General features: G+C 42.2%; 1 protein-coding gene across 9 annotated transcripts in view; it reads left to right on the top strand.

Moving 5' to 3' along the window:
- Nucleotides 1-627: 627 nt before the first annotated feature.
- Nucleotides 628-26,075, top strand: part of GPATCH2L (G-patch domain containing 2 like) — a 32,686-nt gene continuing 7,238 nt past the window's right edge. For 3 of the 9 annotated variants that reach the window (XM_053378834.1, XM_053378827.1, XM_053378813.1), the window contains exons 1-9: nucleotides 630-757; nucleotides 1,988-2,655; nucleotides 8,143-8,207; nucleotides 9,623-9,799; nucleotides 10,490-10,569; nucleotides 14,525-14,592; nucleotides 15,320-15,359; nucleotides 17,702-17,787; nucleotides 25,260-25,357. In XM_053378834.1, the coding sequence (XP_053234809.1) occupies nucleotides 1,997-2,655; nucleotides 8,143-8,207; nucleotides 9,623-9,799; nucleotides 10,490-10,569; nucleotides 14,525-14,592; nucleotides 15,320-15,359; nucleotides 17,702-17,787; nucleotides 25,260-25,357 (1,273 nt within the window). In that variant the 5' untranslated portion in view covers nucleotides 630-757; nucleotides 1,988-1,996. Of the gene's footprint in view, nucleotides 758-967; nucleotides 1,078-1,987; nucleotides 2,656-8,142; nucleotides 8,208-9,622; nucleotides 9,800-10,489; nucleotides 10,570-14,524; nucleotides 14,593-15,319; nucleotides 15,360-17,701; nucleotides 17,788-25,259; nucleotides 25,358-26,075 lie in introns of those variants that run through there. The other 6 variants (XR_008329161.1, XR_008329160.1, XR_008329159.1 and 3 more) reach the window with 4 other exon arrangements.

Genomic DNA, 26,075 nt, shown 5'->3' with positions numbered 1-26,075 from the left:
ATAAATGGAACAAAGAAAAAAAGGGACCGCTTGGGCTGATGCTCACTTTGCATAGGACATCTAAGCACAAAATACACGCGTACCTTCTGAATTGCAAAAGAGGCAAGCGCGTAAAATACGACGTTTGCCTCTCTCTTTACTAACGTAGTCTGAAGGAGCAAAAACGAGAACCTCGTGGCATCTTAAAACTTATTATGGCACAAGCTTTCGTCCTTTTCATCAGACGGGAAAATAAAGCCTCGGGGAGGACCAAAAATGCTTTCCACCTCGCCACCGATCTGGACACGCGGGTGGCGTGTTTTGTCCTTGGGACCCAACACGCAGTTGCTGGGAGTGCATAAGCCCTTCTCGAGAAGGACAGAGCCCCACCTCTCTCACAGGGGGATGCTGCTGGGCTGGGATGCCGCTTTCCAGCTCCCCGCGGAAGCCACCCCAAGGATGTCTGGACGTGACGGGCAAGTGGGGAAGACGAGGAAACCCGCTCAGCGCCGTCCCCTCCTCCTCCCGCCTCAGCCGAGGCATTGCGGCGTCCGAGAGAGAGCAAGAGAGAGAGACGCAGCCGGTCAGGGCGTGACGTCACCCCTTCTGCAAGGGAAGGAAGTGACGTTTCGACCCCCACCCCGTTCGCCCGCAGGTCCCCGCTCCGAGAACCGGAAGTGGCGTGTGGAACGGACTCGACGCCGAGTTGGAGAGGCCTACGGAAGAGGCGGCTGTGGTGAGGGGTGGATGAGGCCTGAGAGGCCGTCGCGGGAGCCGGGTAAGCCGTCGGAAGGGGCCGGGGGCGAAGTCTCCGGAAGGCGAGGCCGAGCTGCGGAAACGGGCAAGGGAGGGGGGGGGGAGGCCGGCCGGGCTGGTTAGAGCGAAGAGGCCCTTGGTGCTCCAGGGGAGGCAGCCCGAGCAGGCGGGCGGGGTGCGGTGGTTGTTTACGGAGGCGGCCGCCGCGTAGGGAAGACTGTTGGGCTCCCGTCGACGCAGGCAGAGACACCAGGACAATAGGCCCCTTCCCTATTGTTGCTCGCCATTCGCTGGTATTCGGTGCCATCCTGCTGAAGGGGGAGGCAGCTTCTGAAGGAGAAGGTAAGCAGGGAAGTAGCTGGTGTTGCCTGCATTGGCTGTCAGCGGCCATCGTCCTGGGTTTCAGGCAGGTGTCCTTGCTAGGGAGCGAACCTGGGGCTGCCTGCCTGTTAGGGTTCAGGCAGCAGTTGGGATAAGAATGAGGGTTAGGAAAAAGGAATAGCCTCTCCTGTTTCCATTCTCTCACCAAACGCTAATGCAAAGTGGCAGGCCGGGTGAAATGGATGTAAGAGCAAGGAGGTGTCTTATTAGGCAAGTTAGGAGCAGCGTTGCAAACCGAAAATTATTTCTTGACTTGTCCCTTGTAACAGGTTTGCTAGCCTTCTCTTTTTTGATAATGTATGTGGTATGCTTTATGGATGGTCACGTACATGTAGTGATAGAAATAGTTCTAAAGACTACAGGGTGCCAGATGGGATCACAATCCCACCACACACTTCCTCAAAGCAGCTTAGGGTGGTGAACATGGTTTCACTTCACTTATTCTTGTAGTGAACCCATAGGATATATTAGACTGAGATGTGATAACTCTTGTTGTGTACAGTACGTCATCCAGATTACTCGTACATATAGCCGAAATGGTTTCGTAAGGCTCCTTGGGCCGTAGTTCCTGCTTGTCTTGGAGAGATTGAACAGAGCTTTTCTTTCCTGTGTGTTGTTTTTGGGGTTAGTTTTCTTTCCCCATGTTTTCTTAAGTAGAAAAGTAGTCTTGGTGTGTGCATGAAGCAAAGTACACTTCAGTACCTTTAGTTGGAAAGGTGAAGCATTTTTAAAAAGGCAAGCCACAATTGTGGTATATAATCAAAAACATGTTTTGGTAGATGTGCATTGGTTACTAGGCTGAATGTACATGATGTGAATTTTATGTTCTAACATGATGGCTAGTTCTAATTGTTTACTTTTATTTTGGCAGACATTGCCCATGGATGAATTGGTGCATGATTTGGCCTCAGCCCTTGAGCAGACTTCTGAACAGAACAAGCTGGATGAGCTGTGGGAAGAAATGACTCTTAGCCCAAGGCAGCAGCGACGGCAGCTTCGCAAAAGGCGGGGACGCAAACGCCGTTCAGACCTAACACACCAAGCAGAGCATGCTTGTTGCTACAGTGGAGCATCTGAATCCAGCCTGGATGAAGTTGTTGAGGACTGCCGGGAAGTGCTGACTGCTAACTTCAGTGACTCAGATGACATGGCAGTAGCCAAACGCCATCCAACGCTCAGTGCAACTCTGAGAAGTAAGCAGCACTCGTGGCACGAGTCAGACTCATTCACTGAGAATGCACCTTGCCGGCCACTAAGGCGCCGTCGAAAAGTTAAGCGTGTGACTTCAGAGGTGGCTGCTAGCCTCCAGCAAAAACTCAGAGTATCTGAATGGAGTTATGAGAAGGGTTGCAGGTTCAAATCTGCTAAGAAGCAGCGCTTGTCACGTTGGAAGGAGAATGCTCCTTGGACATCATCAAGCCGAGGACTTTGTGAGTCGGCAGAGACGAGAGCCTTCCTCAACAAAGGGGGAAGAAATGAGAGGATGGAATGTGAAGCAGATGAACAGAAACAAGGCTCTGATGAAAACATGTCAGAATGGTGAGATGTCTAGGCCTTTCTTTTGTATCATGTAGCTGTGTAGTGCATATTGCTATAACATACTGTATTTCATTTGACAAGCTGTGAACTACTTGGAGCAAAATCCTACAAAGAAAGGGCATACAAATTAATGGTACATGCTGATGATTGCAGTAGAGTTGTGAATAATAGAAAGGGACTCCAAGGGTCATCTAGTCCAACCCCCTGCAGTGTAGGAATGTCAACTAAAGCAACCAAGACAAATGACCATCACACCTCTGCTTTAAAACCCGTTCACAATCTCACAAGAAATAGAACCAGTGTAGAAATGGAGCCTTTAATGTTTTGATTTTTTTTTAGTAGCAATTGTGTTCTTTCCAGGCAGGACATTAGCTGAGTTCTTGCATTAATTTATATCACAATCCTGTGCTTATATACTCAGAAGTAAGTTCCACTGTGTTCAATGGAACTTACTTTCTAGAAGGTGTTTAGGATTGCAGTTCAAAGCTTTGTGCTGTCAAATGCTTTTGTTGCCATTTGTAAGGCTGACACAGGCATGTTTTGGAGGGACAATAGTAAAATTGTAGCCAACCAATGTTCATAGGAACAATAAATTTGTACTTCTATTAGTAGGGCTAACAAAATTGATTCAGGTCTTTTAGACTTGCTGAGTATATCTTAACTTCCTTTTGGTAACGCTAATTAGATTTTTCTTTGTAGTGCTTGATTCTAACTAAAACACCATGCTGAATCACCACCTTAGTTGCTGCATTCCATGGCTTGTTAAATACTAGACTTATCAGACCACCCACTTGTTTCCCTCTTTGTTGTTCACTTATTTTCTCCTTTGAAGGGCAGTTTGTTTGGTGATAGCCTGAAGTAGCTCTTTAGAGCCCGGTTGAGCTAATGTATTAGAGGTTGCCTGGGGGCAGGGGGAATCCCTACTCCTAGAAGGCAAGTGACAGAGACAGAGTGTCAGCCTCCCCCACCTCCTTCAGCCCGGCCTGACCTTCTGCACCCCCTCTGTGCCTCTTGTTTTCTTATTTTTATAGAAAATCAATATCCTTCCTGACACAAACAATAGCTCAGGAGCAAGACTAAATGGGGGAGAGCTGAGATCTGTCCATCACCTCTCAATTTAACTCTTCCAGGCTATTTAATTATAGGCATGCTTTGCTCCAGGTGTTTGCAACAGTGCAATTGCTAAATGAGGGCCATTTTAACAAAAGATTGGATGATCAATAACACTCTATAGCAGTAGCTTGTCGGATCAATAGCATTCATTATTTTGTGGTTAAAGTAAGTAGCCTCCATTGTAACTGGAGGTCATTAATCAGTGCTTACTGGACTGCAAGGCCTATACTAAAGGATAGTGTGCTTTGCCATCGGTGTGCAGGTTGAAGAAACTCTGGTTTCCTTGCATGAACCTTTGGGCTGAAGCTACAGTAAGATATATAATTCTGTAGACCTGTAACAACCATCTAGTGATTTATTAGTTTAGTTTAGTTCCGCCACCGTACCTTGGGAATTTGGAGTAGGTGATGGTGCTTCTAAAACAGTGTTATATATAAAATGTAAAAGAAATACAATACAAACTCCTGACAACATGCCCAAACAAGAAGGCCTTGGTTGGAAGATACCCCAACACTGTCAAGTGTTAGAAATCCATATATATAAGCTAATTACCAAATGGCACCTTAAACCTAGGTTGTGGTTGCAGCCACAGAATGTCTAGGTGCCCTTTTTTTGTGGGGTTTATGTGTAATTTACTATTGTTGTTACTCATTTCTATACCGCTTTATATTTGAAAGAAAAAAATCTCGAAGCGCTTTTCAGCATATTAAAACATCGAATAAAACAATGCAGAATAAAACAAAAGTTTCAAGGAAAATATTTCAGATCCTTCTCTTAAGTGACATTTTGCTTTCTCTATACTGTATTTATTTACCTACTTAAATTTTATATAGCTGCTCCATAGTAGAAGTGCTCTAGGAAGCCTCTTTAACAAAAGACTGGTATTGAGCTGATGTCAGGCATTATGTTCCCCATTCCTGTGCGTAATACATTTGCATTTCCTGGAGATATTACAAATGATGATGCAAATTTGGAGTGGTATTTCTTATAGCTCAGACTATAGTGGTTAAGAGTGTCAGAATAGAACCTTGGAGATCAGGGTTCAAATCCCCACTCAGTCATGAAGCTCACTGGGTGACCTTGGGCCAGTTATAGCCTCTTAACCTTCCTCGCGAGATCATTGTAAGGATTCTGAGGATGGGGTGAACCATGTACTCCTTGGAGAAAAAGGTGGGATATAAATGCACTTAATAAAGCATTTCTGCTTACCTGCTTAAGAAAGTTGGGAGTCAGCCAGATGGAGAAGTCATTTGCCAATCTGGCATCCAGAGATCTCCACATAGTTGCAGTTGGACCCACTTCTGTAACAAAACGCACCAGTCATCTTTTGTTATTGTATTTGTATTCCACGCTTCATTAAAATAGGCCAAAATGAAAGTTTAACTTAACAACAATCCTGAAAGGCGGATTATATACACAGTAACTTGTGCAAGTAACCCAGTGAAGTTCATGGCTGCATGCAGCCTTGCAAATAAGTGTATAGTGGTACCTTGGTTTAAGAACAGCTTAGTTTATGAACAACTTGGATTAAGAACCCTGCAAACCCAGAAGTAGGTGTTTAGGTTTGTGAACTTTGCCTTTGAAGCAGAACATGTTTTGCTTCCTGTTGAGTGTGTTCCATTTGTAAATTGAGTCCCCCACTGCCATGGGAAAGTACACCTTGGCTTAAGAACGCTTTGGTTTAAGAACAGACTTCCGGAACGGATTAAATTCGCGAACCACTGTTCATGTTACTTGTAAATGTTACTTGTTACCTTTTTTTAAAAAAGCCAGTTTGGGCATATGTTCGTACTTTGTAGCATGGCTGACTTGCCAGACTGCTCTGTCTGGAGGCTGATTTTAATTCACTGCAGATGACCAGATGAATGACTAGAAGTTTGTGAGCAGGAATTCTTCTACCCTGGGTTCATTAGTTATCTGTTTGTTAAATTTATATCCCATCTGTCCTCCCACTTAGCCTACTGTATTATCTTGAGTTGTTTACAAGAAACTGAGTTGTATTCAACAAAGTTGTCCTGTTTGTGCAAAACTTCTTCTGTAACTGCTCTTTTCCTCCCCCACCATGTCCCCCCCAAATCTATTCTGGGAATTTCTCCCAACTCCCTGAAGCAGATTAGGGGGTGGATGGGGAGAGGAAGATGTAGGGGAAATTCTGCTGCACAAATGGGACTACTTCATTGGATAAAATCCTGAGAGGCTCCTGATTATAACTTTTATGTTCATTTTGTAAAATAATACTTTATGAAAGTGAAAGAAAGCAGAATAGTTGACAGGGTATTGTCTAAGTGTCTGTTTGGTACTGAGAATTGTTTACTTGACATACAATGAATAGCTATGGAGCTTCAGAAATAATCAAATTATTTTGCATTTTAATGAAATCAATAGGCAAAGAAAGTTAATCACTGTACATACATCGCTATCCTGTAAGAAAAGTACCCGTAAGTCTCTTTTCCAACTGCATCTTCTTATCCATCAGATTTTGTCAATGGTGTCCCTTTGTTCTAGTTAACTAATCTAATACTCATCTGCTGGTTAAAATTCAAGTTTCATCAGTTAGAGTGACAAAATGACTGTAAGGCTGAGAAATTCTGTAATGTTGCCACTGCTCATAAAACATGTCTCATATCATCATTCACTTTGCCTTGCAAACACCCAATCAGTTGTTCTCATTTTCTTTGTACTCTTAATTATTCTGTAACAGATTGCTGGCATGTCTGAAGGAGAATATAATTTCATTCCCTACAGTTATTTTTCTTCGAATACATCTTCTTATTTGCTCATTGTGTCATGATTGAACAGTGCCAAATAACTGCAGAACCAACATTCTTCATTCCATGACTATTGAAGGAAGTATGTAGAACTGCCTTTGAACACTTCTTGAAAGCTAGTAACTGAGAGCAGCACACTAAACGGAGTGTATTTCACCAGTTCTGAAGCAACTTCACTGGTTTTGGGGCAAAATAGAAAATGCTGATTTAAGCATTTAAGATCTAGCTACCCGAAGGACCATTTTCTGCTGCATGAGACTGCTCAAAGGCTATTATTTTTATTGGATGTCACCCTCCGAGTCTCCCCAAAGCACTCATGAATACTTTGAAGCTAGATGGGCAGCAGCCAGAAAAAGGGCTTTCCTAGTGTCAAGTCTGACGTCTTTGCTGGCACCATGTGAAGACCCTTTTTTATTTGCCCAGGCCTACAATAACTGGTTTTATTGCAGGGATAGCCAACATGATGTTTTGAACTACAAGTCCCATGAAACCTGACAATTGACCATGTTGGCTGGGGGCCTGGGGCTGACGGGAACTGTAGTCCGAACCATCTGAAAGGCACCATGTTGACTACTCCTATTTTCTTGAGTCTTCTGGTTTTTATTTGCTGTTATGCTCTGCTGTTTCTTGTAGTTTAGATCATGAAATGTAATGCGTTCCAAGTGAATTTTGTGCTTGTCTTTTCCAATGCACCACAATAATTGAATTGTTCTAATTCTAGTATTAAATCCCCACATACAAATTTAGTGTTCTTGGAAGCCAGTCATTTTACAAATATCTATATTACTTATTTTCAAGTTGAACTTTGGTGTTCAGGGGAGCACCATCTCTTAATAGAATTGCAGTGACCAAATTGAAAGCCTGGTGTAATTGGCAGCTACTTATGTGCTTCATATAATTCTTTTTTATAAGACATGATGCCATTTGAAAGAGAGGCTAAAATATTGTGTTATGTCACTGGAACAGGCCAATAGTCCAGCATCTTGTTCCAGTGGCCAAACAGATGCCTGTGGGAAGCACACAAGCAGGACGTGAAAGCAGCAGCACCCTGTCTACCTGTGATTCCCAGAAAACTGGTATTCAGAAACATACTACTTTTGACAGTGGAGGTGTTAATACACAGTATTACCATTGTGTTAATTGGCACACATTAACAATTTTTATCTTGTATTTTCATATTGTGAACCGCCCTTCCTGTACAAATTTAATTTATAATAATAATAACATTTACTCTCCCATAATTGGGTAACTGAAACACCTGTTTGCTTACCCTCTCCTGGTTTCTTTCTTAGTAAAATAGCATCTGCAGGAATATTAATCAATGTCTCTAAACTAATTTGCTTTTTAGGATTACTATATATCAAAATCCTTTATAAGATTCATATGTGATACTCATCTAAATTGATAGGCCACCACTGTGCTGCTCATTTAAGTGTCTCCTGACATCCCATGTGTGGGTCAACCAGGCTGTAAAGATGAATAAAGCAATACCATTATTGTGTGCTGTCTAGAAAGTGCTTTGAGACCCTCCTGCAAGTGAAGAGTTTTTTGCAAAGTGGATTATATCAATTGCATTTGTGCTTAATTTTCTCTGTTCTCTTTTCAGTGAAACCAGTAGTGTGTGCAGCAGTAGTGACACTGGCCTTTTTACCAATGATGAAGGTCGCCAAGGTAACTATATTCTTATGTTTCTCTTCCTTAATTTTATGCTTAAAGTATTTATACATTTATTTATTTATTAAATTAGCATACTGCCCTTCATCTGAAGATAACAGGGCTGTTCACAACTTCAAAATACAAAATGAGAACACAAAGTGCATAATAAAACAAAAACAAACCAATAACACACCCACCCAACACATTTAAAGGGCTATAGAATGTTAATCAGCCAAAGGCCTAGTTATAGAGAAATGTTTTTGTCTGGCGCCTAAAGATATGTAATGAAGGCACCCAGCTGAGGCTCCCTGGGGAGAGCAGTCTACAAATGAAGAACCACCACCAAAAAGGCCTGTTCTCATGGAGGAGGCACTTGAAGAAGGTCCTTGGATGATAATCGCAGACTAAAGCTTATTCTATAATAAATGTGTTAGTCTTTAAGCTGCTACAAGACTTTCTGTTAATTTAGATCATGACTCTTGTTCAGTATCAAAACAGTCCTTTTTTGTTCCTTTCTAAATCATAATAAAACTGTAGAGCTAGCAGAGAATATTTAGCAGCACCCATGTTGAGAAATATAGAATATTAGAAAAAAATGGCCAACTGCTCTCAGCACTGTGCTTTTTTGATGTGTAAGGATGAAGTAGAAAATACCACTACTCAGAGTTAATGTCCTAATTAGGTAAGTGTTAGACAATAGGAGTACCAGAGAATATTGGGTTTCATGTATTCTTAATTGGTCTTGTAGAGAGAAAATGGTATGCCTTTTCTAAATGCTTATGTTTTGTTTTTGGTTTTGTTCAGTAAACTTGTAATTGTTCTGTTGCAACAAATCTATGCCTTCCTTCAAAGCAGTGGTTTTCTCATGAGGCAGTTGCATTGTCTCAGCATTGAAATACTGTGTGTATTTGAGAAAATGTGACCCCCCCCCCACTTTTGTGAGTCTTGTTTGGATCCCCCCCCCCCCAGTTTTTTGAAGGCTGAGGGGCCTTCCTCTAGTTTTCAAATTCAGGTTGATTTTTTTTTTACAACATATATATAGTTGTATAATAAGAATTATTAGTTGTTGGATTAGTTGTTTCCGTGTCACCTTTAAAGGTAGCCCTACATAGAGTGTATCATAAAGCTGTGCAGTTGCTAATAAAATATTTCTTGCCATAGACAATGAGTTAACAATTAAACGTGTTCTTGTGCTCAAACATAAAGGACAAATTCACCTTGGAACACAAACAATAACGTTCAGACATTTTGTAATACATGTAGGATAAAGTTCTGCGTTCTGGGTACATGAGCCAACATGATGGTTTTAGCAAGGAATATTCATACAAGTGAATGCTGCTTATTTCATTCTTATAGCTTGAAGAGAACCAACAGTGTTCAAATGATGTTGATTTTTGGAGTGTTGGATCAGCTTTTTCCTTTTCTTTTAGGTGATGATGAACAGAGCGATTGGTTCTATGAGGGAGAATGTGTCTCAGGATTTACGGTCCCTAACCTCCTGCCCAAATGGGGAACTGACCGCCAGTCTGACATGGAACGAATGGATTCCAGCCTTGAAAAAATCTCAGATCCAACATTCCTTCTGCCCTCTCGGCCAGCTACGAGAGGTGAGATTCTCAATAAATGTTGTGGAGATAGTTGACACAGTTGAAATGCTTGCGGGTAACATCCAGTTTTGTGTGAGCAGACTCCTCCTTCCTTTTCCTGCTTGTAGCTTCTAAAATCTGCTGGGGGTGGGGCTCTGGAGGTGATTTGGAGCTAGAAGGGGAGGAGTGGGGGAGAGAGGTTGTGCAAGTGGAGGTTCATTGTGCAGTCAGACAGACACTGTATGTCAGTCAGATTCCTTAATAGATGTGTGAAATTTGTCACTCACCATGTAGCTGAGAAGCAAATACTAATTTATTGTGGATAAATGCAGGCTGACTTACAGGAAGGTGTTCTGACTATGTATGATTATGCCTATTATCCTAAGTAGCTTGGTCAATAACTTCAACTTTCAGTGCTCTTAGTGTGAGAATACTACTCACCCAGCATGCATTGCAACTGTGTCAGAAGAGGGTGCTTTAACCCATGCTGCCTTCTTGCCATATGGCTATGGTCACTCTTCAGATAGGTTATGTAAATAGAGAGAAATACAGAGAGCATAACAGCATGCCCAAGCTCAATATTGTAGGTAGATTTGGAAATTGGAATGCAGTCTAGTTTCTTGTTTCTGTATTACAACGAACTGTTTATTGTGGTCTTTGTTTTGATAGTGTTCTGTCTTCAGCGCTCTCTTCTTTCCTCTCCCCACCCAGGGTTCCATGCCCGCTTGAACCGTCTTCCCAGTGTTCCTACCCGCTGCCTCAGGAAGGGCCGTAGGAGGCTGGTGAGCAAGGTATTGCTTTTTTTGAGAATAGTAATTTGTTGGTGACTGCTGCATCACTTGCAGGAGATCTACCTGCAGCTGAAAGTGGACCATGCAACAATTTGCCCAGCCACATTTTCCATCTTTGACCTGTTTTCAATTGGGGTTTCAGTTCGGGGTTGTATGTTCCTACTTGTGATTTTTTTGCCCCAGTCCACTTTTTGTGTTGTCTCCACCTTTAACTCTGTCCACCTGTAGCAGAGAGTCACAGAATCAGAAAACTGGGGAATCAGAAAACCAGATAATAAAATAATCTAGGAGCTGGAACCCTTCCAATACATATTATTTAATACTTATTATTAAAGACAGAAAATAAAGCTTTGATTGTTTATGATGGTTCCAACCAAAGCAGGAACATGTATATAATTTTACTGCAGGTTTTTTTATGGTTGCTTAGCTGGAGAAAGTAGAATAAATAAAAAATGCAAGCACTCCAAGAAAACCAGAAGTGCACTCCTTGAAGCAGGAGACACAAGTTGAAACATGATCCTGCAGGGGTAGGCAGGGAAAGAAGGAAAGGAGGTAGAAGCAGACCACTCCCAATGCCTCTCCCAGGAAAGAGCATGAAATCCTGTTCAGGAGCTATTTTACAACTGGTTCAGAAGAGGAACAAATTTATCTTTGGGTTTTTCTTGGATTGACATTTGGTCCGATTCAGCAGTAAACAGCAGGTTTTCCTGGGGAAAGTGGTGGGACAAAATACCGTCTCGGACCCTTGACAATAGATCGATACAAAATACTAGAGCAAATCACAGGACAAACAAAAGTTTGAATGGGCCTTAAATTTGCTTCATGTGTTGACGTATGTCAAAACTTCTTAGCTACTTGCAAATAGTCATGGTAAAGCTAATTTTAAGAAGTCAGTAAGCTTCAGGAAACTAAACAATAGGACAGTGCTGAGGAAAGGAGGGTGGCTGGCTATAAAAGTGCAGTATTATTATTATTATTATTATTATTATTATTATTTATTATTATTTATAGCCCGCCCATCTGGTTGGGTTTCCCCAGACACTCTGGGTGGCTTCCAACTGAATATTAAAAACAATACAGAACTGGAAGAGCCAGTTGTAAGGTGCAAGGAAGGAATCCCTGAAATGCAGTATTCTTAGCTGGGGTGGAAGATTTTGTAATACATAGTCACTGGTATGTGGTGTGGAACGTGTGTTGTGTTTAAATGCTGAAAGGTAAAGGCTGTTGACTGCAGGGCTTCTGGTTTTGAGTTATGCATCATAAGCATTTGTATGGTAAAGCTGGAGTTCTGCAACCTCTGCTTTCTAAGCTTTAAGGGGCAGGTTGAATATAGTTTGCAGAGTTTGTTGTGGGAAGCTGGACCCTTTAAATAGTTTACTCACCTGGAGCTCTTGCTGAAGGAAAATCAATCCTTGTCTGAGTGGAAGTTGGAAGCTCTGTGGGTTGGATCCAGGCATCTCCCTCTGTAAGCATAATTCCTTGTGTTTTTGGACAGGACTTTGATGTAGACTCTTCTGGAGGCAGAGTGAGGGAGGGTGTATCCATTTTAGCCAATTTCCTCTTGTACCACTTCCAACACTGGAGTGTAGGGTCTCCCAAACCTGCATAGCAGATATTTGGAGAGATGCACAAAGGGAAGGGAGAATGGGCAAAAGTTGCTTCTCGCCTTCTGCCTTCTGGAATTAGTAAAATTCCACTCAATGTAACTCCAGATCTAGTCCTGTGCATTGGGGGTTTGTGCTCATAAAGCCTATATGTTAACTGGTTCATCTGTATAGGAGAGTGGTGTCCCTTCCTTTTTTGTTCTCTGTCTTTGACAGATTTTTCACACCCCACCTCTATTAATCTTGCTAAGTTAAATACTGTTGAATTGCAGATTTAGTTGTGGTGAATAAAGTGCCTTTGACTAGGCCACTGGTAAGAGCCTAGGGCCCTAAGCTTTTAGGAGGCACTTCTAATGAACCAAAATAAGAATATTTACTTGTTTAATTTATCTTCATCACCTTAAAGGGATCTATGTCATTTGCAGTGGAGGTCACTGCTCTCCCTCCCCCATTCTCTTCTAAATTGTAATAATAAATAATGAGTTTCATTCAAAGCTCCCCGCCAGCGAGCTGCTAATTACCCAAAGTACGGCTTGTAATTTACACAGTAATAAACCGTAAATTTAAACATTACGGCACTTTAAGTTAATAATTTCTCTACTGTAACAAATAGCCTATCTTTCACCCCTGCTGCTGCTTCCCCACAAACCTTGCATGTGATAGTGTTCAGAGTTCCTGGCCATAAGCTACCCATTGATGATCAGATCCTGATCCCAATCAATTTGTTCTGTGTGGCAAGCAACCTCATGCACAGAACTGTGAGTATATGCAACTACAGGACACTGAGCTGAGTTTCTGAAAGCTATTTTATCTACTAAGAACATACCATTACCCTCTCTGTCTTGGGTACCTTTGCTTTTATTCATGTGAAATAATAAGTCTGGGGGTACCAGAAATGACTGCAAGCTGCCTCATGTGATTAATCACTTGTGAGGGATGGGTAATGTTTCAGATCGGAGGGCTGATCTTGGATGAGTGACCACATTTCTTATATTCTAATCCAGTCCTAGGTGTTTGTTGTTTTACATGCACAAACAAGAGCAGACTAATCAGTTTTCATATGGGACTTGCTCATTTACTCAAGATTGTTAAGTAGTTCTGGTTAACACAGGTAGAACATGATGTGACATATATACACTTTAAAAAAAACCCCACACGCAGCACCACTGAAGCACTTCAGCATCTGTTGACCCTAATGAACTGGAGCAGAAAATAAGTGAATTAAGACTCTTGTGGCTTTAGGTCAGAGCTTTTAAATAACCAAGATCAAAGCGGGTGGTCTTAAACGTTCCTTTCCTGCTTCCCTAAACAGAGCAGAAAAAATGCAAGCCAGTGAAAGAAACACAGAAGGAACTTGAAGCAAGAGGAAATAAAATCCTCCTCACTTTCTGCACAGTAACTTTAATAGGGATAGTGAATGTATGAAACTTTAACATGTTCATGTGAATGTTTGAGATTTTATCTAGGAGTAAAATTTCCTGTTCTTAAATCACTCCCAGCAATATTCAGACTGAATCCATCTTGTTCTTGAGACATTGACCATACTGGGACTTCTAGCTATAAGCTTATTGGACAGTTCAGCAATATTTTGGCCCTTCTGGATAACTATGTCATAGGAAACAGAGAGACAGTGTTAGTTCTATGCAGTGTAGGAAACATGAATTTCCATTACATTTTTCTCTTATCAGCATGAAGGTTAATACTACTACTACTACTACTACTAATACTAATTTATTATTTATACACCACCCATCTAGCTGTGTTTCCCTACTCTGGGCGGCTTCCAACAAAATATTAAAAAATACATTAAAACATCAGTCATTAAAAACTTTCGTAAACAGGGCTGCCTTCAGATATTAACTTCTTGCAAGGCTGCTGGAGTCACACTTCTTGATTGCTCAGAGGGTAATGCATTTATTCTGACCCCATGTGAACAAGAATGCACTGTCTTATGAGTGTGCCATGTGTGTCTGTGCTGCCTGATTTTTGGAGGGAGGGTGCCTGAGGCTCATATTGCATGTGATAGCAGAGACCTAGTTTTAAGAGCATATGGGGCACATCGGTGAGAGGAACCAAACCTGCCTTTCTGCTGCAGCTTACCTTCCTGAAGTCCCTCTCAGCCAGGTTCTCCTCAGTATCCAACCCTGACAGTCCAGGTAACATACTATAGGGGATTAGCTAGGGGAGGGGTCATCTCCCAATACCTGTGTGCCCCTCTTCTCTTAAAATCTGCCTTTCACTGCATCCTTTTTAAAACCCAATTGAGGCAGGCCCAGATTTAAGTAAATAGGCCATCCATTGTCATCTGCCATTGTAGCCTCAGCCCTCCCCCCTGTCACTTTGTGTTTCAGGAGACCATCATGAGTGCTATGGGCACTGAGAGGATTAGCCACATCATTGGTGATTCCTGCCAAAAAGAGTAAGCACCTGAATGCTGCTGACAGGTCTATAAGCCGGGGGAGGGGGAGGGGGAGGTTAATAATACAGAATTTGCCCCTTCTCAACTTGCAGAGAGGATCCTCCCATTTTATTAGAAAGCCATCTCTTGAAGAAGGGATGATGTGCTTGCCTTTCTGTATTCCTGTTGCATTTCCTATCCTCTTCCCACTGTGCTAAAAAAGAAAAAAGAAAAAAGGCCAGTGCAATGCTCCTGTCAGTGTAATCATCTTCCTCATTCTTGCCCTATGTGAATTGGCAAAATGCACAAGAACCCAGCATAGATTAATAAAAGAAACTTCAGTATTAGAAGTACCTGAGCTGCTGGGCTATGGTAGGGAGGGTACCCAAGGTAGTCACCAGCTTCTGTTACTAATGAATTATCTACATTTCTGAATTCGTATATCCTCTTGGACATCACAAATGTGGGTGGGTGGATGAGCATGCCTGAAATTTCCCTTTTATATATGGGGTGTTGGTTTCCCTACTCTTTTTGCTGTTAATTTAAGTGTGGCATCCATTGGATTGAGTTTCTCTCATCCATTGATACCCAGATTAATTCCCCTTGCCTTAAACCTGTCTTTAATGCACCTGTCTTACATGGATGTTTAATCCTCTTCTTTTCTTCTCTGTGCATCTGTTTCCCCCTCCTTTTTTCCAATTCTTTTCTCATGCTTCCTCCAATTTCGTCTCTTCTACTATCTTTCTAGTTTCTGGTTGCCGTCAATGGGAATGAGAGATCGCAACCAGGTAAGATGGCTGTACTTTGCTTCTCTTGTATATTCTTACTTGATTTCTGTCTCTAGAAAGAATGAAGTCGTGGCCCCCAATTTTTTCCACGTTTGCAGCCTGTGTGCAAGGCCGAAAGACCTTCCTTTGGTCATACACTGTATGCTGGAAGACCTTACTTCACAATGACTCCTTGTATCAAACACTTCCCTAGGGCCTAAAACTTTGGCCTTCTCCTACATTTTCCCTCTTTCTAGCTGCCTTTCCATCTAGCTTTCTGATTATTTAAAGCATTTTTGGGGTGCATTTTTCTATCTGTTCATTTTGAATCACCAATAAAGTGTAGTGGTTAGAGCATCAGACTAGGACCTGAGAATCCATGGTTCAAATCCCCTCTTGGCCATTAGCTCAGCTGGTGATTTTTAGACTGAGAAATAGTGACTGACCCAACCCATTTCACAGGGTTATTGTGAGGATGAAATGAGGAGAGGGAGAAACATGTGCCACTTTGAGCTCCTTGAAGGAGAGGTGAGATGTAAATGTAAGAATAAATAAATTTTCATGTGATTTTCCAGAACATAGTGTCTTCTCCCTCTGCCCCTTTTAATTGTTTGTTCATTATCAATAACAACAACATTCTCTCCCTGTCTTCAAAAGAAGTCTTGGTTTAACTTGGTTATTTAGCCATGCTAGTACTTTCTTAGCTGTGCTGGTAAGACAGAGAGAAAGCTGGTAATTCCAAGTATATTTAGAGACTGTTTTCCCATGTTCTGGTTCCCAATGCTAATAGGGAGAGCCACTGAATATTTACACTTCAGTTCTCCCAATTAAATTTGCAGCCACAACTAACTTACACCAGTGTAAAAGGTTAATGGACTAACTCCTGAATGTACAGAGTTGTTGTTAGTTCAGTTACAATTTAATCAATTAGATGAGGTCTTTGTTCCTCATTTGATAGCAAAAAAATATATATCTCTTAATAAGCTCAAAAGTGTAGTTTAAAAACCAGCAGTGACATACTTCATTTTGAACTCATCTGAAATCCATCTGAAAGTGAATCTGATTACAGTATGCCCAAACTTTTTCCAACCAGCTGTTCACATTATTTTGAAGTTCCTTGGGTTTTATAGTGAGCTTCCAGTAACTGGATAACTTATATGTTTATATTGTTCAAAATTAAAGTAAGAGGGCATCTATTTTTAAAGGAAATAGTGCTTTTTGCAGTACACAGTTAGTCTAGCAATTTGAATTTCTTTGAAGTTTGGTTGGGAGCAAGTGGTAAGAGGCACTGCAGTTGTTTAGAAGGTTGGACTTTGCAGGCTTCCATAGAGATAGTTGATAGGGTAAAAACTGACAACTTGCAATGCTGTAGTTTATTGGTGCTTTTCCTTACTATTTATTTAAGTTCTCTGTGATTGAAGATTGAACTGATCCAGCTGTTTAGCAGTGCCTTTCTGAGACTACGCTACAACAGACAGGTTGATGGGGAGTTGCATGTTAAAGTCTTCTCATGCACATGGGAGGAAGCCATTGAGGTCAGCTGTATCATTGACATGTTAGTTTTGCACATGCAGGAAGAATGTCTGTAGGCATCCAACTGTTTAATTCACTCCTTCTGGACCACATGGACTATATCATATGTTCTGTTAATGTTTGAATAGTGTTTAGGTTGTGTGTTTTTTAGAACCTCAAGTGCTGCTCCCTTGCCTTCTAGAAGAAAATATTTCTCGTGGTAAAAGTTTTGTTCTTTTTCTGGAGAAATAAATGCAGTATGCTGTGATCATTAGAACTGGTGAAGCTGATTGCTTCAGTTGCTCACATCTCTGTGAAGAACAATTTGTTTCTGCAGTTGAGTTTTGCAAATGATCTTCTTGTAATCATTCTTTCTTACTGAGAGTGGAGAAAGGTGTTGCCTTCTCGATTAGGTGTGTTCAAAGTCCAGTTGGTTTTCTCCTTCAGATGAGTGAGCAGTGTGGCCTGGGGTCAGAAATTGGCCTGCCGCTACATATGGAATGTAAGACTCCAGATGATGTGAGAGACTGGGTAAGGATAGTTCAACTGTCTGTATTCAGTTACAGAAAGGTAGCCGTGTTGGTCTGCCATAGTCAAAACAAAAATTTTTTTTCCTTCCAGTAGCACCTTAAAGACCAACTAAGTTAGTTCTTGGTATGAGCTTTCGTGTGCATGCACACTCGTGTGCATGTGTGTATCTGAAGAAGTGTGCATGCACACGAAAGCTCATACCAAGAACTAACTTAGTTGGTCTTTAAGGTGCTACTGGAAGGAAAATTTTTTTTTGTTTTGTCTGTATTCAGTTAACGTTACTTCACATGTTGTTAACCAATTCTCTCTTGTCTTTCCAGTTCAATCCACTATCTCCTCTCTATTCTTTGGATGTTCTTGCTGATGCTTCCCACCGAAGGTGCTCACCAGCACACTGCACAGCCAGGTAACCATCACCTTCTGCTTTCATTGTGAGGAATGGTATGGTATCTCTTGGTTTGTGGAGTCAGAAACAAATTGCATAGGTGACTTCCTTTTCTACTTCCTTTTCTACTTCTTTGGGTTAAAACATTTTTATCCTGCTTTTCCTCAAGAGTCTAAGGCAACAAACTAAATGTGAGATTTACAACAACCACAGAACTGCGCTGCAGCATAAAACAAATACCATTAAAAATACCCATTAAAATGATAATACTCTGCTGGTTTCTGTATTGAATTTGAATTGATTTTATGTATATGTTGTTAGTGTTACATGTGAACTGGGCCAATGAATTTGGATGACTGATACCTGGACAAGGAGCAGACTTTGTGTTGTGCATTAGAAAGCTCAATATAATAGCGAGGGAATAATTGAATAGCGAGGTTAAAGAAATTTTAAATGTGAGGAATGGCTCTATCCATTATTCAATTTAGCCTGGGAGTCTGAAGAAAATGCTAACTAAAAGTAGAAAATGTAAAAATCCAGAATAGCCACTTCACATTATTGTCATGGGAGCGGACAACATATATTATATGAAGGATATTTTATTATTTAATCTGGTGCCTCAGTGAGGGATATGTGAGATTAGGAAGAAATTTTCATTTGAGATTTTGAAGCTTTCTCTCTTGTTCTATAGTTCTGGCAGAATGTCATGACTGGTGATGAAATGTTAAGTGGAGTGGACTTGTGCTAGAGCAGGCATATCCAGCTCCCAAGAGACTGTGATCTACTCCCAGTATAAAAAACTGGCAGTGATCTACCCATTGTCATTGGAGGGAGGAGGAGCGTGCATGGGGTGAGTGGATTGCCCAGAATTGCTGAGCTTTTTTTAGGAGGAAAGTGCCCAGAGTTGCTGAGCTTTTTTTGGGAGGATTGCACAGAGGTTTTTTTAGCTTTCCCCACAGCTTTCCCCACATAACTTTTTGTACACGATAAGGATCCCGTGATCTACCAGGATCAGCTGGGGATCCAGCAGTAGATTACGACCTACTGGTTGGACATCCCTGTGCTAGAGGGTCAAGAAGGTTTCATTTGCATTGCTAAAATGGAAAGATTCAGTATTATTTAACAACCAAGACTTGGGTGGGCAAATTCTATTCTAATATGTAGCTTAGCAAAGACACAACAGAAACATCCTGTGAACAGGAAATACGCAGGCTGTGACACACAAAGCCTGCTCCCTTTTAAGGTGGAGCGGAAATATCCTAACATCAAACCCTGTAAGTTTCACATGAAATGTGTATCTTGTGCAGAGAACAAGGTGAAGGTTGCTCCAAAAGGCAAGGAGTCTAGCAGGCAGGCTTCCAAACCCTACCAGCTAGTCCACGCAGACCTGGTTGGTCCACTTGCGCCCTCTTTGGGTGGAGCAAGGTACTTCATGGTTCTAATTGATTCTTTCTCCAGGTACATTCATGTGTTTATGCTCAAGCAGAAATCGCAAGCGTTTCCTAGGTTCAAGGCATTCTGTGCTTGGTTGGAGAATGTTCACAGTAAACGTATCGGCTGTCTCTTTACTGATCGAGGCGGGGAATTCACTTCTCAGCAGTTTGAAGCTTTCCTGACTGAGAAGGGAATCCAGCATGACTTGTCAATGCCTAGATCGCCATGGATGAATGGACTTGCGGAGCGAGCAAATCAGACTTTGCTTCAAGGCCTGAAAACCTTGTTGCATGATGCCAACCTCCCTGAGAAGTTTTGGGGGGAGGCTCTGTCCATGTTTGTTTACACTTATAATCGCAGACTGTCATCACCTATTGGTTGTACTCCCTATGAGAAGATGTTTGGTAAGAAACCTTACGTCAAGCACATGAGAATCTTTGGTTCTGACATGTGGGTACACACCCCACAGAGCAACAAGCTTGGGAAGCGTGGGGCACATGGTTTGTTCATGGGGTACGAAAAAGGAGCATACAGGGTATGGATGACTGACTCTAAGTCCATTAAGTTCACAAAGAGTGTTGAGTACAATCCTAAGTGGGGGGAAAATGTGGGAATTTTCCAGAGTTACCCAGAGGAAGATGAAGGTGATGTGAAAAAAGCAGATGGTGTTGAGGCAGAAGAGGAAGCTGAGGATGATGAGGATGATCAGAGTTCAGATTCCAGCTCAGTGGGCGGCGCTGCTGCTGATGTCAGCGACAGTGATGACACAGCAGACTACAAGAGCGCAAAGGCCTCAGTCAGACCATCTGATGCATCTGACAATGAACTGGAAGAACCACTGTTCACCATTGGTCACTTTTCTCCTAAGAAGGAGGAGATGAGTCCAGAAGACTTGCATCTAGTACGCAGATCTGAAAGAGCGACGAAGGGCAAGCCTCCAAAGAGATTTGCTGATGAGTTTGCTAAGACAGCAACTGCTGTTCTTAGTAGCTCAGAGAAGGTGTGGGAACCTTCAAGCTTCAAAGAGGTTCAGGAGTTAACCTCTAAAGATGCTGAGCCTTGGCTTAATGCCATGAAGGCTGAAGTTGATTCCTTGAATAGGAACCAAACTTGGGAGCTGGTACCGGTAGTCCCAGGAATGAGACTGGTTGGCAGCAAATGGGTCTTGAAGGCCAAGACAGACCAGAATGGCAAGGTTGTCAGACACAAAGCCAGATTGGTTGCCAGAGGTTTTTCACAGGGACCAGGACAGGATTACCACGAGACCTACTCACCCACCGTCAAGTATGAGAGCATTTGGCTAATGCTCAAGATTGCTGCAGAGGAGAAACTGCATGTTTCCCATCATGACATTAATACAGCTTTTTTGTACGGGGTTTTGGGGGAGGAGCTGTATATGCTTCCACCTGACGGGAAGCAGATACAGAAGGGAATGGTCTGTAAACTTCGGAAATCCTTATATGGTCTCAAGCAGAGTGCCAGGTGTTGGAACACAAAACTCACTGAGACATTGCTTTCTCTAGGTTTTCACCAGGGCAAAGCTGATCCATGTGTGTTTGTCAAGGAGGAGGGGCAAAACAAACTGTAATGTTTATGTTTTGTTGATGATCTTCTGATGTTTTGGAAGAATCAGGCTTTGTACCAAAGCACCCTAGCTCAGCTGAAGGAGCACTTTGACATGAAGGATCTTGGTGAGGTATCTAACTATCTTTCTCTGCAGGTGGAGAGGGACCAAGCAGGTAATTTTCTGGTACACCAAACACAGAAAATTGCTGATGTATTAACCAGGTTGAATTTGGTTGATGCAAACCCAGTAGACACACCGATGGTGACAGGTTACCAGGTAGATAGTACTGCTGAAGTGTTTTCTGACACCACGCTGTACAGATGCATTCTAGGCAAGCTGAATTTCATTGCTAGATGTTCAAGACCTGACATAGCTGTAAGCACTAACCTGCTTAGCAGACATGCTAATAATCCTACTGTTCAGGATTGGAAAGCTCTGAAGTGCATAGCCTGCTATTTGAAAGGGACTTTGCACTACAGGCTGAGGTTCACCAGTCAGAAGACTGGAGGTCTTGAAATCTTTGCAGATGCTAGTTTTGGAAGTGACACCATGGATGGTCCAAGCACTTCTGGAGTATGCTACATGTACAACCACTGTCTGTAGTGAATTTAGTCTGATTCCAAGTGATGTTTTTAAGCTTTAGGTCAGGCATAGGCAAACTCGGCCCTCCAGATGTTTTGGGACTACAGCTCCCATCATCCCTGACCACTGGGATGGGAGTTGTAGTCCCAAAATATCTGGAGGGCTGAGTTTGCCTATGCTTGCTTTAGGTCTTACTTTGTATTTCTGATGACGGACATCTGTGTATATATACAGTTAGGTGAGCAAGTAAACATGTTTTGGGGCTTGTAACTTATGAGTGGGCCCTGCTAATGGGTGGGAATCAATTACTGGTAGTCCCATCAGTGGAGGACCTGCATATGGAACTCCCCTTTCCAAAATTGGCTTGTGAGGTGTGGTCAGTCTGGAGAACCCCTGGAATAGCATTCAGGGGAAGGAGTGGGGGAGTTGTTCCTTCAGGCAAGCTGAAATGACAGCTGATCAGCTTAGCACAAGGTGAATGCCTCCCATAATTTCCAAGCTTATTGAGGCTGTATTACTTAAGAGAGATAATATTCTGGCATGTAGCAGGAAGAAAAGCATCCTTCAAAAAGTGCAGCACCTTGGGCCATAGTTGCCCATACTAGCTCTATGCCATGTAAATTATTTCCCTACTGCTCAAACTGCCAGTTCTTATAAGCAGTGTCTGCCTCCGGAAAGCCTTTCACAAATGTATTATGCAATTGGAAGCACTGTTATCAGGCAAATTCTGTTTTTTTCACCTGTCTGCCTTAACCTATGTTTTCTTTACCTCCCTAGTGGTTTCCGGTGAAATTCATCTAGGTAGCATAGTCACTGTCTTGTAACCCATTGCTTCATTTAAACAGAGCCGCCAGCCAGATTGCTGAGTGTAGAGCCATGGGTGTGCGAGGAGCAGCTTTTTGGTGTCAAGGAGAAGGCTCTGCATGGAGGGTTCCTTGGAAGATGCAGTTAAAAGGCTGTATAAATTGTAGTATACCAAGACTTTCTTTTCAGCTGTCTGTCTGTGATGTGGTGAGACTTCTCTCAAAGTGTCAGAAGCAGCACTGGGAATTCCACACCCATCATTAGAAGTGGTGTGGGAGGGGGGGTGGGTTTGGTGACTCTGTTATCATTAGTAGTATAATTTTATTTTGCAAAGCGGCGAGAGTCCCCCCCCCACTTTCCCTCCCTTTTTGCCATCCTCCTTGGGGATAGTTGGTGTATTAATTTGCTGTATTGCCTCCTGGCTGTTCCCAGGCTGTTTTGATTCTTCATCATGGAATTTTAATGGCCTGCCGCTTCTTGGGAGGCATGTGAGAGAGCGCATCTCAGGGACCGCTTTCCTTCTTTTCACATGCCTGTAATTGCGGCTCTTTAAGAGCACAAAGCATTTACTAATCATGCCATGTCTGTTGTAGCTTCTGTTTGACAATGCACTTTTTAAAAGTGGAAAGCATGAAGAAGTTGGCATTGAGAATATGTTCCTCAGTACCAGTGTGAATTGCATTGAGGTAGCAGGTTGGACTTACTGCTTTCCATGTATCTAGGTGGCAGAATAAAGGTTCCCTGTCTTCACTTTCCTTGAAATGCTTAGAGCAGGAAGCCTTTTTTAGCCTGGGCAAGTTTCTGGGGGCCACATTCCAGTGGTACATGGGGCAGACGTGCACATTAGTTATATATTGCCCATGCAAAAGTTGGCAGTTACAATTCTCCATCCAGGCAAGCAGAAGGCATTGCCAGAGGTCAAAGACATCTCAGCCAGGCAAAAGCACAGAGGATGTCAGGAGAGTCCCAAGGGTTGGTTAGATGACTGGGGAGGGGTCACATTGGGCGCCTGGGCTTGAGCTTCCTCGTTCCTGGCTTAGGGCATTCATTGGCTTAGTGGTTGGCTAGTTGGCCATTTCTCAGTATAGCTCAAGATTTCCTAAGCAGAGCCAAGCCTCCCAATTCTTTCCACTGGTTAAGACCAGGTCTTATTAAGAGTCTGGTCTCAGTATGAGATCTGCTAAGTCCAAGTTAAGGCAGGATTAATATGTGGCCCATGTCACCAGAGGAAATATAACCTATCAAGAGTGCTAAAGCAGAGCCCATACTGTGGCGGCCACAGATGAAAATCTCACTGCAGCATGATACACCGTCAACCTACATTATGAAACCCACATTTAGAGTTGCATACAGTGGTAATGCATTAGGTGCCTTTCTGAACCCTTGGAAAACATTTTTCTCGTCCTGGGTCACCATCTTTCTGGTATGTGATTGTAAATGTAGTTTAAGGAGGGACACCAAGTAGACAACCAAACCATCTCTTTATCTTTGTCTGCTGTGCCGTATTGGGTGTGTGTGTGTGTATGTATGTATTAATGTCTTAATCACTGACGGGTGCTAGTGGCCAACATAATGGAAAAGAAATACAGAGATCTCTGTTGAAAGTTGCCCGTGAGTAATGTGAACATGTGTGGCATGCTGTTGTTTTGTTAAAAGCACATCTGATGCTGACTGTTGGAGAAGAGGGTGGAGATAATCTCCCTAGGGCTACATTTTGGATAGGCCTGTCTGGTTGCCAGTCTCTCTAGTACATGTGTAGGGATTTTTTTTTTAATGAATTGCTTATCATTTGTTACCAGGACACTTTTCTGTGCTGTGCAATGGGTTAATCCTTGCATGCAAAGATGTTGTGTTCACTGGATGGGATGAGCAACTTGTAGTGATTTCTACCTATGATGTGCAGATCAGAATTGGGTGCCCAGCTGGCTGGTGGTGTTTCAAAGAGGAGAAGGATCTCTGTTCTCGCTATTAATTTTGACCTTTGAAGGCATCAGAAATAGCCCCAGGTGGTACCTCAAGGCTTAGAAAAAGCACCTTTTATGCATCTGGTATTTGCAGTGGAAACTGTAAGTACAACTGCAACAGCTGAGCTGAATACTGTCACAGTAGCAATACCCTTGATAGGAAGTGTGTTCTACTGAATGTTTCCTTCTGCATGATAGGAACTAATAATTTTCAAGGCGATTAGTTAATAAGCACATTTCCTTCCTTGCATTGGTACAATCCATATATTTTGCTTTCTAAAATGGGGAAAATACAAGTCTTCAACTGTATTATAAGTTTGAGGGTCTACAGAGAAGGCCTGAAAATTGTGGTTCTTAGAAAACTCATGAAATTCCTAAGTTTGATATTATAATAACAAAGGACCATATTTTTCAACTGAAACACTTTTCTGTTCTAAAGGGAATGCTTTGTATGGCTGTCTCTCAGAAGATCAATTGCAATTAAATGTACATTTCAAGAAGGGTGCTTGTTTAATGTACAATAATACCTCTGTGAACGTATGTCCTGTCGACCGTCCATTTCAGTAAACGTCCACGGCAAACCTGGAAGTACCGGAACGGGTTACTTCTGGGTTTGCCGCTCGTGCATGTGCAGAAGTGCTAAATCGCTCTTCGCGCATGCGCAGAGCGGCACTTTGTCGAGCATCCCTTTTGTGGAGCATCCGGGGCTCCGGAACGGATCCTGGACTCAGAACAAGGTACCACTGTAGAGGATTCCTTGAGATGCCTAGTTCCATCTTGTTTGCATTATGCATAGGGGAAAACAAGGCTCACTTTTCTGGGGGAGTGGAGGGAGCTCTATTGCCAGCCTAAATATGATGATTCTAGTGTTCCAACCTAATGCTTATTAGACAAGAGAGTAAAACTTCACCTGCAGTTGGGAGTTTCCACCTCTGCAGATCAACCTTGAGATCTGTGTATGGTGTCCTGCTTTATGTGCCTGCCAGTGAAATCAGTGAGGTTGGTGAGTGCATGAAATAAGTCCTTCTTGGTGGTGGCCCTGCAATTGGTACTTAAAAAATAAATAATAAATAAAGGGACTGTCAAGATGGTGTTTGTTGCCTTAATTTTTTAATCATTATACTTTATTTCTTCTTTTTTAGGCAGACCAATATACATCTCGGACCCCCATGTTCAAGGGACATAAAGAGGAAGAGGAAGCCTGTAATGGCGACAGCCTCCCTTTCCAGCCCAACTTCAGGTAAATTGGCTAAACCTCAGTATAACTGGTTAATGATTTAGGGGGCTACTGTTTTGAAGGAGCAGGAAAACATCTGAATTTTAAGAAAGACCTGCCCTTTCAGCTGTTCCCCTGTGAGATACGGAGGCTTCCTGGGGCAGGGTTGTATCACTTGCATTGCACAAATGCCACATTTAGTATTGGATGCAGAAAGTTCATTTTCTACTCCTTGTGACTGTGGCAGTCAGTTGGGAAATGCCTGGATAATGCCTGATGAATAATCAAAAGGCAGTTTTTCTGCAGTTTGCTTGCTGTTAAAAAGTTCAGTAAAAAATATTTAGAAAATAATAATCAAAAGGCAGTGAGGACACTCAGCTCCTGATGGCCAGGAATAGGGCTTTATAATATTTCCTTGCTCTTCTGCCTTCTGTGACTAGCAGGGGCAGAATTGGTCATGCAACCAAGTATATGCATGTTAATTTAGCTCATGTAATTTAGTTTGCAGAACTTGCCTAAAGAGCATCTTACTCATTGAGAGAAACTGTTTTGTGCTTTGAGAGTATGCTTTATTTTCTTAAAGCAGAAGAAACAACATTTCTGGATGAGAGAGGAGTATGCTGGTATCCCAAGAAAATGCAGGTTATTGGATTGAAGGCCACCCATACATAAGAATAATCAATAATAATAATAATAATAATAATAATAATAATAATAATAATATACCACCCTTCATCCAAAG

The sequence above is a fragment of the Podarcis raffonei genome, chromosome 1, assembly GCF_027172205.1.
Source record: "Podarcis raffonei isolate rPodRaf1 chromosome 1, rPodRaf1.pri, whole genome shotgun sequence".
NCBI classification, from domain to species: Eukaryota; Metazoa; Chordata; class Lepidosauria; order Squamata; family Lacertidae; genus Podarcis; species Podarcis raffonei.
Note: the sequence above shows the minus strand (reverse complement) of the source record. Positions and strands in the feature narration are given on the sequence as shown.